Here is a 12423-nt window from a genome sequence, read left to right as displayed (position 1 = left end):
CTGCCCTCTGCAGAGCTCCACCTTCTCCAGCCAGGCCCCGGACCCCAAGGTAACCAGCATGTTCGAGCTGAGTGGGCCGTTCCGACAGCAGCACTTCCTGGCTGGGCTCCTGCTGACAGAATTGGCGCTGGCCCTGGAGCCCGAGGCCGAGGGGTGAGCACAGGCCCTCTCTGGCCCCCAGGCTGGTGGAAAGGTCCAGGAGACATGTCCGCTCCAACCCGAGCTCCTCGCTCCCCACCCCCCCCCCACAGGGCATCCCTGCTGCACAAGAAAGCCATCAGTGCTGTGCACAGCCTGCTCTGTGGCCACGACGCTGACCCCCGCTATGCTGAGGCTTCTGTGAAAGCCCGTGTGGCCGAGCTGTACCTGCCACTGCTGTCACTCGCACGGGATACGCTGCCACGCCTGCACGATTTTGCTGGTCAGTGGGCTGGGGCCAGCCAGGGCTGCACGATCCAGGGGCTTCTCTGATCACACCAGTTCAGGTCGGGAAGGGCGGGGAGCAGGGTTAGGAATAAAAGCATGGGTGGTGGGGGCAGAGGAAGAAGTTCCAGTGTGCTGCTGTGGGGCCCCAGGCAAGGCGTTAACTTCTCTGAGCCAAAAGGTTTCTTACCTATTACATGGGGATAGTGGTCGCATTGACTACTTCCTAGAGTTATGTGAAAATCTGGGGAGCAGCGTACTGGGACACTGTCACCTCCTGATAGGTGAGGAGGGACAGGTGGGGAACATCGGGATGAGGGGAAGTTCAGAGCCCCGTGTTCATTCAGTCACTCCCCGTTAGCATTCCCTGGCACGGGGGGGACAGGGGACAGTTGGAAGCACAGACTGAGGATTTCTGGGTGGATCCCCTTTGTCATTTGGGTGAAATTCTCAGTCTTTACCTCTTGGATTTTTTTTCTGCCTCATTTTCTCGCTTCTCTCCTTCTGGGACTCCAATTGCACGTATGTTAGACCTATGGAGTGCATTCACGTGCCTGCTGTGCTCTGTTCCGTTTCTGTTCCGTTTTCGGTTGGGAAACTTTCATTTTACCTGTATTTGAGCTCACTGCTTCTGTCTTCTCTGGCTGTGTCCAGCCTTCTGTTAACCCCATCCACGAGTTCCGAATTTCAGAGGTTAATATTTTTCAGCTATAAAATGTTCGTTTGATATTTTGGTGTGTTTTTGTAGATCCTAGTTCTCTACTGAAATCTCCCATCTATTTACCCATGTTGGTCCATCTTTTCTGCCAATTCATACATTAACATCCTTTTTTGCTAATTCCAACATTTGGTCATCGGTGTGCCTGCTTCTGTTGTCTGTTTTTCTCCCTTATCAATTATATTTTCCTTCCTCATCCTATGTCTTACAACTCGTTATGGTATTTTGGATGTTGTATGTGAACAAATCGTCGGGACTGAGGCAGTGTCATCCTTTCCCAGTGATGGCTCCTCTTTCCCTCCCATATGAAGAGAGGAAAATGGGAGGGTGACCTCAGTCTGGTCAGGAACTGAGCTAGGTTAAGCCGAGCTGGAGATTTCATTAAATTCAGTTAACGCTTTGTTTCAAGACGCTCTGGAGTGCTACTGGTTCTGTATTTGTTGGCAGTTCCTGTCTCTGGTGAGACCTTTGGGGGTGGGGGCAGCTATAGGGGTGACTCTTAAAACCCCAGAGTTTGGAAGCAGGCTCTTTAGGTTAAAATCCCATCTCTACCATTTACCTGCTGTGTGACCCCAGGCAAGTGACATAATCTTTCTGTGCCTCAGTTTCCTCATCCATAAAGTGGGGACACTAAAAGCATTTATCTCATAGGGTTGTTTTGAAGATTAAGAGTTAGTATTTTCCAAGTCCTTAGAATGGCACCTGGCACATAGGAGACTCTATCTAAGTGCCCATTGATGGCTATGATCATAGCGACAGCATTTATTATTAATTATTATTACTGTTATTCCTGCCACTGTTCCATTATCATTGTAGTCGACATTTACAGCTCCTGTGGGCCAGGCCACATTCTGAGTGTCGAACATGTAGCAGCAGCCAGGGCAGATAGAGTTCAGACCTTTGTCATCTTACAGACAACGGTGTGATAGATGTATCTAATCATAGGCACAAAAAGTGAGCTCTGAGAATCGATAACTGGAGACCTCACCCTGGTCTGGGGGAGCAGTAGCAGGGAAGGCTTCCCTGAGGAGGCGAACTTTGAGCTAGGCTGGGAAATCGAGAAAGTACTTACCAAGGGTTCATTCTTCTGTCCCCCTGTCCCTGCCCCCAGAGGGCCCAGGTCAACGGTCAAGACTGGCCTCGATGCTTGACTCAGACACAGAAGGGGAAGGAGACATCGGAGGCACCATCAACCCCTCAGTGGCCATGGCCATCGCTGGTGGGCCCCTAGCCCCCGGCTCCCGGGCCAGCATCTCCCAGGGTCCAGTGGCAGTGAGTATGGCGCTGGTCCCCAGAGTCACCATCCAACCTGGTAATAGAAATTATGTAAGGATATTTGTTTGTTTGTTTGTTTGTTTTAAGATTTTATTTATTTATTTGACACAGAGAGATCACAAGTAGGCAGAGAGGCAGAGAGAGGGGGAAGCAGGCTCCCCACTGAGCAGAGAGCCCGATGCGGTGCTCGATCCCAGGACCCTGAGATCATGACCTGAGCCGAAGGCAGAGGCTTAACCCACTGAGCCACCCAGGCGCCTCCATAAGGATATTCTGATAGGCCAGTGCTCATCACAGTGTGGAGGACATGAGAGTCAACTCCGTCCCTTCTGAGCACCCTCTCCTCTGTCTGGCCCCAGGCTTCTCGCTCAGGCTGTCCCCTCTCTGCCGAGTCCAGCCGAACCTTACTGGTGTGTGTGCTCTGGGTACTGAAGAACTCCGAGCCAGCCCTCCTGCAGCGCTGGGCCGCTGACCTTGCCCTCCCTCAGCTAGGTCGCCTCTTGGACTTGCTTTACCTTTGCCTGGCTGCCTTTGAATACAAGGTATGGGGCTGGGGGGGGATGGGCCTGGGTATTGAGTGGGTGGACAGGGCAGAGGTGAACCATCTTCACGCACAGGTGCCTGTGGGTTTAAGGGTCAAGGGGTGGGCCGTTTCTGGGCTTAGCCAAAGAGCGAAGGGAGAATTGTCTTCGTAAATCGAATTGGGAATGGGCTAAGACCTTGCAGGAAAGGGGGAGAGCCGTGTCTCCAAGCACATGATCCTGGAGGTCAGAAAAAGCTGAATGAGTGTGACCAAGCAGCCCAGGTCCCACAGGAAAGGGCAGAGTCAGCCCTGAACCCTGTTCTCTGTCCTCACAGGGGAAAAAGGCCTTTGAGCGCATCAACAGCCTCACCTTTAAGAAGTCACTGGACATGAAGGCTCGTCTGGAGGAAGCCATCCTCGGCACCATTGGGGCACGACAGGAGATGGTCCGGCGGAGTCGTGGTGAGAGGGAGATAATACCCTGTGCACGTCCTCCTGCCCCGGCTGCTCCCAGCCTTTGTCTAACGGACCCCAAGAAGAGGGCATCCATACCTCTGTGTCTGCCTCACCTTCCCCAGAAAGAAGTGCAAACGTTGTCCCCGTGCACGCGCATCTGTGCTCCCTGTCCATTTTCATGTCATTCATGTTTAACTGTGTTTCCTTAGCATGTACATGTGTCACTCGGTGTCCTCATGGGTTGTCCCACATGTACCTTAATGCCTGAGCACGTCTCATGGTTGCGTGTCCTTATGTTTTTGCGCATCTGGGAACACGCACCTGCGCATCTCAGAGAGGAGCCCGTTTGGAAATCAGGAGAACGTACGCTGGCGGAAGAGCGTCACGCACTGGAGACAGACCTCGGACCGTGTGGACAAGTGGGTGTCGGCAGGAAATCGTTTGCTGGGGTCCGACCAGTTTCCAGAGAACGGGGGCCCCTAAAGAACTTAAGGGAGGGGGAGCGAGCTCAGCGCCCAGCCGTGTCCCATCCCCTCCAGGACCAAGGATGAGATGGAACATGAGGCCTTGGTGGATGGGAACCTGGCAACTGAGACCAGCCTGGTGGTTTTAGATACACTGGAGATCATCGTGCAGGTAGGGCTTGAGCCAGCATGTCCCTGACCTCTGACCCCACCACTGTGCCTTGTGATCTCTGGCTCCTGACCCTGGAAGCAGCTCAGTCCCTAACAGCTGGATTTCTGACTCCCTTCCCCCACCCCCGACCCCCCCGCAGACAGTGATGCTGTCGGAGGCCCGGGAGAGCATCTTGGGGGCCGTGCTGAAGGTTGTGCTGTATAGTCTGGGCAGCGCCCAGAGCGCCCTCTTCCTGCAGCACGGCTTGGCCACACAGCGAGCCCTGGTGTCCAAGGTAAGCCCCGCTCCACAGGCAGGGCTCTGAGGGATCGGTGTAGCCCGCTGAGCCCCTACCGTGTGCTTAGCCACTTCGTGAGACACACTCCGTAGCCATCATTTACAGAGGGGGGAGCTGAGGATCAGAGTGGCAGAGTCACTCACCCGGGGTCACACAGCGTCAGCTTCTGAAGCCCACTGTGCTTGACCAGAGGAGGCAGGACACTGATGCCCCTGCCACAGTCCCCATCCAGGACCTTCTGTGCCACAAGGGGAAGGGGCTGACCTGTGCCTGTGTGGCCCTGGGGGGGGGACAGTTCCCAGAGCTGCTGTTCGAGGAGGACACTGAGCTGTGCGCTGACCTGTGCCTGAGGCTCCTGCGACACTGTGGCAGCCGCATCAGCACCATCCGCACGCACGCCAGCGCCTCGCTCTACCTCCTCATGCGCCAGAATTTCGAGATTGGCAACGTAAGTGGGAGTGGCAGGCGGAGGGCATGGCTGGCCGGCCCGAGGCGCCGGTGAGGGAGGGCGGCCAGCCGGAGAGGGTTGGTGCCGTTGATGGGGGCCGGGAGGGAAGAGGAGGAGCGGGCCCCAGGGGTGAGGGTCCCGGGCTCACAGGTGTGCTCGTCCCTCCTGGCTCCTCCTAGAACTTTGCCCGTGTGAAGATGCAAGTGACCATGTCGCTGTCGTCCCTAGTGGGGACGACGCAGAGCTTCAGCGAAGAGCACCTGAGACGGTCACTCAAGACCATCCTCACCTATGCCGAGGAGGACGTGGGGCTGCGGGACAGCACCTTTGCCGAGCAGGTGACACCGCCGGGCCCCCGCCATGCCTTCCTCAGCCGGTGTCTTTGCCCCGCAGGCTTTGCCACCCGCACCCCCCCAGCCCTGCCCCACCAGTGAGGCTGTCGGGCATGTCGCGATGCCCTCATCGTGCCCGGCTGTTCCCCCCCTGCCCCCCCCATTCCAGGTCCAGGACCTGATGTTCAACTTGCACATGATCCTGACGGACACAGTAAAGATGAAGGAGCATCAGGAGGACCCGGAGATGCTCATTGATCTCATGTACAGGTGAGGGGGGCTGGGTGGGCCCTCCAGCGTTCCCACCCATGGCAGGTGGGGAGAGGGAGTGGTGAGTGGGCAGGAGGGGGCACAGGCAAGGGGAGGGCAAGGTGAGTGAACGCTGCAAAGGGTGCCAGGCGAACATGACTGGAGAACAACAGAGGAGAGTAAGGACGAGTGAGGGGGCGCGGGTGGGAGAGACAGGTGAGGTGCTGACGGGTGACGGGTCTGGGAACAAGTGATTCAGAGGAGAGGTGTGGGGTGTTTGGGAAGAAGTAGGGGAGTGGGAGGCGGGGAATGGGTGATGATGGAGCTAGGGAAGGCGTGGGGGGGCGGACGGGAGGTGGTGGCCTGGTGCATGGTGGGGGGGGTGGGGGAGGCGCCAAAGCAAGGGGAACGGGGGCGTGGCCTCCCATTCCAGCTGAGGAGCCTGGCTGGTGCTCGGCCCTGAGGTGGGGGTAACGAGTAAAGGGGGTGGACCCGTGAGGGGCCGGCAGTGGGGGCTGGGCGAGTCCCTATCCCCCTCACCACCCACCACCTGAATGCCAGGATTGCCCGCGGCTACCAGGGCTCCCCCGACCTGCGGCTGACGTGGTTGCAGAACATGGCGGGGAAGCATGCGGAGCTGGGCAACCACGCGGAGGCCGCCCAGTGCATGGTGCACGCCGCCGCTCTGGTGGCCGAGTACCTCGCCCTGCTGGAGGACAGCCGCTACCTGCCTGTGGGCTGCGTTTCCTTCCAGGTGAGCTGCTGGGGGTGGGGGAGTGTGGGGGGTGCGATGGGCAGGGGGTGGCACCCGTGGGCTGGGGGCCTGATGCCACCTCCCACCCCAGAACATCTCATCCAACGTGCTGGAGGAGTCTGCCATCTCCGACGACATCCTGTCGCCCGACGAGGAGGGCTTCTGCTCCGGGAAGCACTTCACAGAGCTGGGGCTGGTGGGTCTGCTGGAGCAGGCGGCCGCCTACTTCACCATGGTGAGGCCTGTAGGGGGCCGTAAGATGCGGGGCTCGGGCCGGGCTGGTGTCATCAGATCCACCGATGGGCCCAGTACCTGCTCCTGGAGGCTCCAGGTGAAGCTCCTGCCTGCTCCCTTTCTGGGCCAGGGACTGCCTGAGGACAACGGGGACCTGCACGAGCTCAGGTTACCTGCCTCTCTCCCTGTAAAACCCTTCACACATGGCCTGGACATAGTTAATTTCCGTACATTCAGCTGCTGTTTAATTTTTCTTATTAGAGAAAAGTTTGAGCACATGGAAAAGTTTGCACCTCCCTCCGTCCCCACAGCCAGTGCTCGAATTCAGCAACCACCAGTCTTGACTCTCTCGTTTCATCTCTTCTTTGCCTCTTTGGTTTTGGTTTTTGGGTTTTATTTTTTATTTATTTTTTAAGATTTTATTTATTTATTTGACAGAGAGAGCTCACAAGTAGACAGAGAGGCAGGCAGAGAGAGAGGAGGAAGCAGGCTCCCCACTGAGCAGAGAGCCCGATGTGGGGCTCGATCCCAGGACCCTGGGATCATGACCTGAGCCGAAGGCAGAGGCTTTAACCCACTGAGCCACCCAGGCGCCCTTGTTTTTTTTTTTTTTCCAAACCTTGCCTACTCAGTGTGGTCTGAGGACCAGCAGCATGGTCATCGGCTGGAGGCTTGTTATAAATGTGGAGTCCTGGGCCCTGCAACCCTCTGAACCCTATATTTCGACAAGATCTCAGAGATCTCTGTGTGTGTTGGGAGTCAGAGAAGTTCCAGCTTAAAACAAACCCTACCCCTCACACTGTCACCTGCACAATACCTCTCCATGCAGCCTCACTGATGAAATCCTTTGTATTTTTTAAAAGATTTTATTTATTTATTTGTCAGAGAGAGTACAAGCAAGCAGAGACAGAGAGAGAAGCAGGCTCCCCACCAAGCAAAGAGCCCAATGTGGGACTCGATCCCAGGACCCTGGAATCATGACCTGAGCCGAAGGCAGCAGCTTAACCAACTGAGCCACCACTCAGTTGTCCCTGATGAAATCGTCTTACGCAACTCTTTAATACCAGTCCGGGCTTAGATGTCCCTGACAATCTCGAAACCATTTTCTTTTTGCAGTTGATTTGTTCGGATCAGGATTCATGTAAAAACCCACAGTAGCTGTGACTGACAAGTCTCTTAAGGCTCTTTGAATCAAAGAAAGAAAACAAGAATGAGAGACAGGGCATCAGTTCCCCACTTTTTACAGTAGGGTTTTTAATGTTTTCCTTAATAGGTCGAGGCCCAGGTGTTGTATTGTCCACTGCTCTAAAAAGGTTTTCTCCAGTTGGATTGCTTGTGTGAAAGCAATTGGGTTTTCCCCCTGCATTTCACTTGTTGGGACCTCGGCTTTGTTCCAAGGGGTTTTCTGGCCCAGCCAGGGCTCTGGCTGCGTCCCTCTGGTGTTGCTTTACTTGTTCCTCACTCCCCCGTGTTTATGGGAACTGGTGATCCACAGCCCTGCTCAGATTCAAGGTCAGGTTTTCCAGCGAGAAATCTTTCCTATGCTGCCAGCCCCGTTAGTGGGGTTTTCATTATAGTTATTGTGTTAAAGGCTCAGAAACAGAAGCCTTGGGAATAAATCAGACAGTAGACTCAGATCTCTCACAGTTGGCCACCAAATGTTCCAGAGTGTCTGGTGTGTGCCCGGCTCGATGCTGTTACCAGCTGTGGGTGAGGGGCACTTAGGAGCAGCCATTACCATGTCCCAGGAGGTAGCTGAGTGTGGAGGTCTTGGGCACCAAACCAAACGGGCTGGTGTTCATGTCCTGGCCCTGGGGAGCCATGTCTCTGAGTTCTAGCTTTCCCTCTGAGAAATGAAAACAAAACAAAACAAAAAAAACTCCTCCCACAGACGAAGGAACATGGGTAAAACACAGATGTACACGGCACCCAGTCCATAGTGAGCATGGTAGAGACCACTTAGGGATCTGTGGGGGTGAGTGGAAAGACTGGTGTCCTATCTAGGACGGGGTGGTCAGGGTGGGCTTCCTGGAGGAGGTGATGAAAGATGGAGCTCTAGAGCATGGGTAGTTGTACAGATGGTGGGCTGTTCCAGGCAGGAGAGAGGGCTAGGGAGGATGCTATGAATCTTGATGTGCCCCCACCATCAGGGCGGGCTCTACGAGGCAGTGAACGAGGTCTACAAGACCCTTATCCCCATCCTGGAAGCCCACCGAGACTACAAGAAGCTGGCTGCCGTGCATGGCAAACTGCAGGAGGCCTTCACCAAGATCATGCACCAGGTGGGCCCAGGATGCCCTCCCAGACCCTGCCCTTGGCCCCACCTCCCGTCTTACCACAGCTCAGCTGACGCTGATCCTTCTCTCCCCCACAGAGCTCTGGCTGGGAGGTGAGTCAGCCCAGTGGCCACCTGCCTCTGGGGCCCCCATGATGGCTGGTCAGCAGTGGTCAGGGACCACCAGAGGGTGCTGGAGGAACATGGCTGCCTGGCCACAGGGGTTGGTGCTCAGTGGGCAGTGACGCACCCTCTGCTTCCCCCATTCCCCCCTCCCTACCCCAGATCCCGAGGGCAGCCTGTGACTCACCCAGCTGGGAGCTCTCCAGAGACACCCCTCCCTCGGGCAGGACCAGCTTGGTCACTGCCTGTGAGGGGGGGCTCTGACTCCCTTCTTGTCTGTCTCTGTGTTCCTTCTTGTCTCTGTCTTGTGGTCTCTTTCCCTGTCTCTTTGCCTCCCCGTCTTGCTCACACACTCTCTCTCTCTCTGGGTCTCTGTCTCTCACGGTCTCTCCTAGCTTCTCCCAGGATCTCTGCTCCTCATTGCCATCTCGTGCTCCCCCTCTCCCGCCTCTCCCCCCCTCGGGTCTATTTTTAGGCATCTCCTAGTTTGGGGAGAATTTTCTGGCCAAAGAAGGCAGGAACCTAGAGCCAAGATGGGAGGGCTGGGTGGGGGCCGGGTAGGACGGGCAGGTCCCCTCCTTCCCTGGATCTCTGGCCTCTGCCCGAAGAATGGTACTCATGGGGCAGCATAACCAGGACCCTGGGGGGTTGGGGGCTCTTACCTCTGACCTCTCCCATGACTTTGTGTCTCCCTTCCCTACCAATACCCTTGTGCCTGCCCCATTCTGCCTGGATCGGCCTTGGTGAGTGAACATGGAGCTACCCTCTTCCTTTCTGGCAGAGGGTGGTATACCTGGTTGGGAAGGGAGGTGCCCTGGAACTAGGGAGACAGAGCCTCTGTCCTAGAGGGCTGTGCATTTCCTCAACCACTTAAGCATTTATTGAGCTCCTGCTGTATACCCAGCACTGTAGGCATTGAGGACACAGTGGTAAGCAATAGAGCCTTAGTCCTGATTTCCTACTGAGATTCAGACTCTGAAGAACTGCATGGGACGAGAGGGATAGTCAGAAAGCAGGGGCTTGTGTTGAACGAAAACAAAGATTTGGGGGAGCCAGGAAACAAAGGGTGGGGAGAAAGAGGGAGGGTGTGGGCAGCTGGCCGTTGTCTGGGTCTCAGGGTCCCCCTGACTATGCCTATGACCGAATGTTCTTAGGGTTTCCCTGGCTCTGCCCATCTCTTCAGCCCATGGGGCTCAGGACCATGCATCCCTGAGGCAAGGGGGCCTCTAGAGAGGCGTTCCGAGCCACAGCTCCCCTTCTCACAGATGCAGCGCGTGTTCGGGACGTACTTCCGCGTGGGCTTCTATGGTGCCCGCTTCGGCGACCTGGATGAGCAGGAGTTTGTGTATAAGGAACCATCCATCACCAAGCTGGCTGAGATCTCGCACCGGCTGGAGGCACGTCCCGGCGGTAGGGGGTAGACGGGCACTGGGCTGTGCTGGGGTGGCATGGGGGCTGCTGCTCCTCTGCGGCTCCGACTCAGCCCCATGTCCCCAGGAGTTCTACACGGAGAGGTTTGGGGAGGACGTGGTCGAGATTGTCAAAGATTCGAACCCCGTGGACAAGACCAAGCTTGACCCACAGAAGGTGAGGGCTCCTGACCATCCCAGGAACCCCCAAATCCTATCTTCAGGGAGACTCAAAAGTACTACTTCCTGGGGACCCTCAAATCCTATATCTGGCACACTTCAGAGCTTATCTCCCTGGGGAACCCCAAATCCTTCTCCTTTCTCGGGAGTTTCTCGAACATCAAGGCTTTGGGAGTTGTGGGAACCCCAGATTTAAAGCTCCCAGACCCAAGGAGGTCCAAATCCCCTCTCTCCAGGGATGGGGCCCTGCAGGGAGGCTGGCAAGCCCCAAGTATGTGTACTGGGGCTGTGGGAGCCTCATACCTGAGCCCCGCGTCCCAGGCCTACATCCAGATCACTTACGTGGAACCGCACTTCGACACCTACGAGCTCAAGGACCGGGTGACCTACTTCGACCGCAACTACGGGCTGCGCACCTTCCTGTTCTGCACGCCCTTCACGCCCGACGGCCGTGCACACGGGGAGCTGCCAGAGCAGCACAAACGCAAGACCCTGCTCAGCACAGACCACGCCTTCCCCTACATCAAGACACGGATCCGCGTGTGCCACCGGGAGGAGGTGGGCAGAGGCCCCGGGCCCTGGGAGGGGAAAGGCCATGACCCAAGATCAGGGGAGGCCCGGTTACCCCAGACCCAGGCAGGCAGACATCCCCACGCCCTGTTCATGACACAGCCTCTTGGAAGCCCTCTCCACCCCCAGCAGGGGGCCAGGCTGCCCTGGGCTGGCTGGGGTCAGGACATTGGCAGGCCACAGCCAGTGCCTGCCAACCGCCCGGCCTCCCTCCCCACAGACGGTGCTGACACCGGTGGAGGTGGCCATCGAGGACATGCAGAAGAAGACACGGGAGCTGGCTTTCGCCACTGAGCAGGACCCGCCTGATGCCAAGATGCTACAGATGGTGCTACAGGGCTCTGTGGGGCCCACGGTGAACCAGGTACAGCCAGTGGGGCGGGCAGGCCACCCGAGGCACCCCCGGGGCTGTGCGGACACCCTCATGAGCCCCTCTCACCCGGCAGGGTCCCCTGGAGGTGGCCCAGGTATTTTTGGCAGAGATCCCAGAAGACCCCAAACTCTTCAGGCATCACAACAAGCTGCGGCTCTGTTTCAAGGACTTCTGCAAGAAGTAGGCCTGACCCCTCCAAGCCCTGCAACCATGGGCTCTTTGCCTTCCTGACGTCATACAGCCTCTCTCTAGCCCGGATGTCCAATATGGCACTCCCGCCTCTCTGGTTCTCCTGAAGTCTCCACCTAGCAGACCTGCATTATAGCTCCTGCCACCCCTGTCCCCGTGCTGGGACCGCCCCCCCACCTCTCCAGTCTTGCTTTCTCCTGACTGCCAGCCCCTGAGCCTCTTCTGCCATCTGTCTCTCAGGTGTGAGGATGCCCTTCGGAAGAACAAGGCCCTGATAGGACCCGACCAGAAGGAGTACCACCGGGAGCTAGAGCGGAATTATTCCCGCCTGCGGGAGGCTCTGCAGCCGCTGCTCACCCAGCGCCTGCCCCAGCTGCTGGCGCCCACCACTGCGGGCCTCAGGTGCCTGACCCGGCCTCCCCCAGCCATCGAGAGGGCAGAGGCGGGCACAGACGGGTGCTGTCCTACACATGCCTGTCAACACGCATGCTCACGGCTTGGCACAAACATGCAACTATGGGGACATGCATGCAGGCTGGGCAGGCTCCTGGCAGCCACCTGGGAACCCTAGCTAGGTCATTTCCCAGACATCTGACTTCACCTTCCTGGGCCGCGATTCCCACTATAAAATGGGCACAATTATTAGCTTTGGTGGAAGATTCCAAAAGAGATTCTGTGAACTCATGGCCAGAGCAGAATGGATGGGAAAGGACCAGAATCCCTAGAAGGATCTTTAGAAAGGGGTTGGGGAGGCTGATGAGTACTATAGAGTTGGCCATGTTGACCCACCTCATCCCTCCCCCAGGAACTCCTTGAACAGAGCAAGTTTCCGGAAGGCCGACCTCTGAGCCCAGGTGGCCTGAAGCCACACCCAGAAGAGCTGTCACCCTGGCCTCCACTGTCCATGCCTTCCTGGCATTCTCCCCCAACTGCGCACTGGGCTCTGGGGTGATCATATTTACATGGGGCTGGGCCCTCT

The 12423-nt window shown here is 57.0% G+C and overlaps 1 protein-coding gene across 6 annotated transcripts in view; it reads left to right on the top strand.

Annotated features, from left to right (window-relative positions):
• The window catches only part of DOCK6 (dedicator of cytokinesis 6), a 41858-nt gene extending 29435 nt beyond the window's left edge, over positions 1 to 12423 (top strand). For 4 of the 6 annotated variants that reach the window (XM_032884051.1, XM_032884050.1, XM_032884049.1 and 1 more), the window contains 22 exons: positions 14 to 153; positions 252 to 421; positions 2253 to 2413; positions 2776 to 2958; positions 3275 to 3401; positions 3730 to 3814; positions 3935 to 4031; positions 4171 to 4305; positions 4604 to 4756; positions 4936 to 5094; positions 5258 to 5358; positions 5899 to 6091; positions 6183 to 6326; positions 8476 to 8607; positions 8700 to 8714; positions 9995 to 10120; positions 10221 to 10310; positions 10634 to 10870; positions 11103 to 11246; positions 11329 to 11435; positions 11685 to 11846; positions 12250 to 12423. In XM_032884051.1, coding sequence (XP_032739942.1) covers positions 14 to 153; positions 252 to 421; positions 2253 to 2413; positions 2776 to 2958; positions 3275 to 3401; positions 3730 to 3814; positions 3935 to 4031; positions 4171 to 4305; positions 4604 to 4756; positions 4936 to 5094; positions 5258 to 5358; positions 5899 to 6091; positions 6183 to 6326; positions 8476 to 8607; positions 8700 to 8714; positions 9995 to 10120; positions 10221 to 10310; positions 10634 to 10870; positions 11103 to 11246; positions 11329 to 11435; positions 11685 to 11846; positions 12250 to 12292 — 2904 coding nt within the window. In that variant the 3' untranslated portion in view covers positions 12293 to 12423. Of the gene's footprint in view, positions 1 to 13; positions 154 to 251; positions 422 to 2252; positions 2414 to 2775; positions 2959 to 3274; positions 3402 to 3729; positions 3815 to 3934; positions 4032 to 4170; positions 4306 to 4603; positions 4757 to 4935; positions 5095 to 5257; positions 5359 to 5898; positions 6092 to 6182; positions 6327 to 8475; positions 8608 to 8699; positions 8715 to 9994; positions 10121 to 10220; positions 10311 to 10633; positions 10871 to 11102; positions 11247 to 11328; positions 11436 to 11684; positions 11847 to 12249 lie in introns of those variants that run through there. The other 2 variants (XR_004385728.1, XM_032884052.1) reach the window with 2 other exon arrangements.

The sequence above is a fragment of the Lontra canadensis genome, unplaced genomic scaffold (genome assembly GCF_010015895.1).
Source record: "Lontra canadensis isolate GAN:19392208 unplaced genomic scaffold, GSC_riverotter_1.0 scaffold88, whole genome shotgun sequence".
NCBI lineage: Eukaryota > Metazoa > Chordata > Mammalia > Carnivora > Mustelidae > Lontra > Lontra canadensis.
Note: the sequence above shows the minus strand (reverse complement) of the source record. Positions and strands in the feature narration are given on the sequence as shown.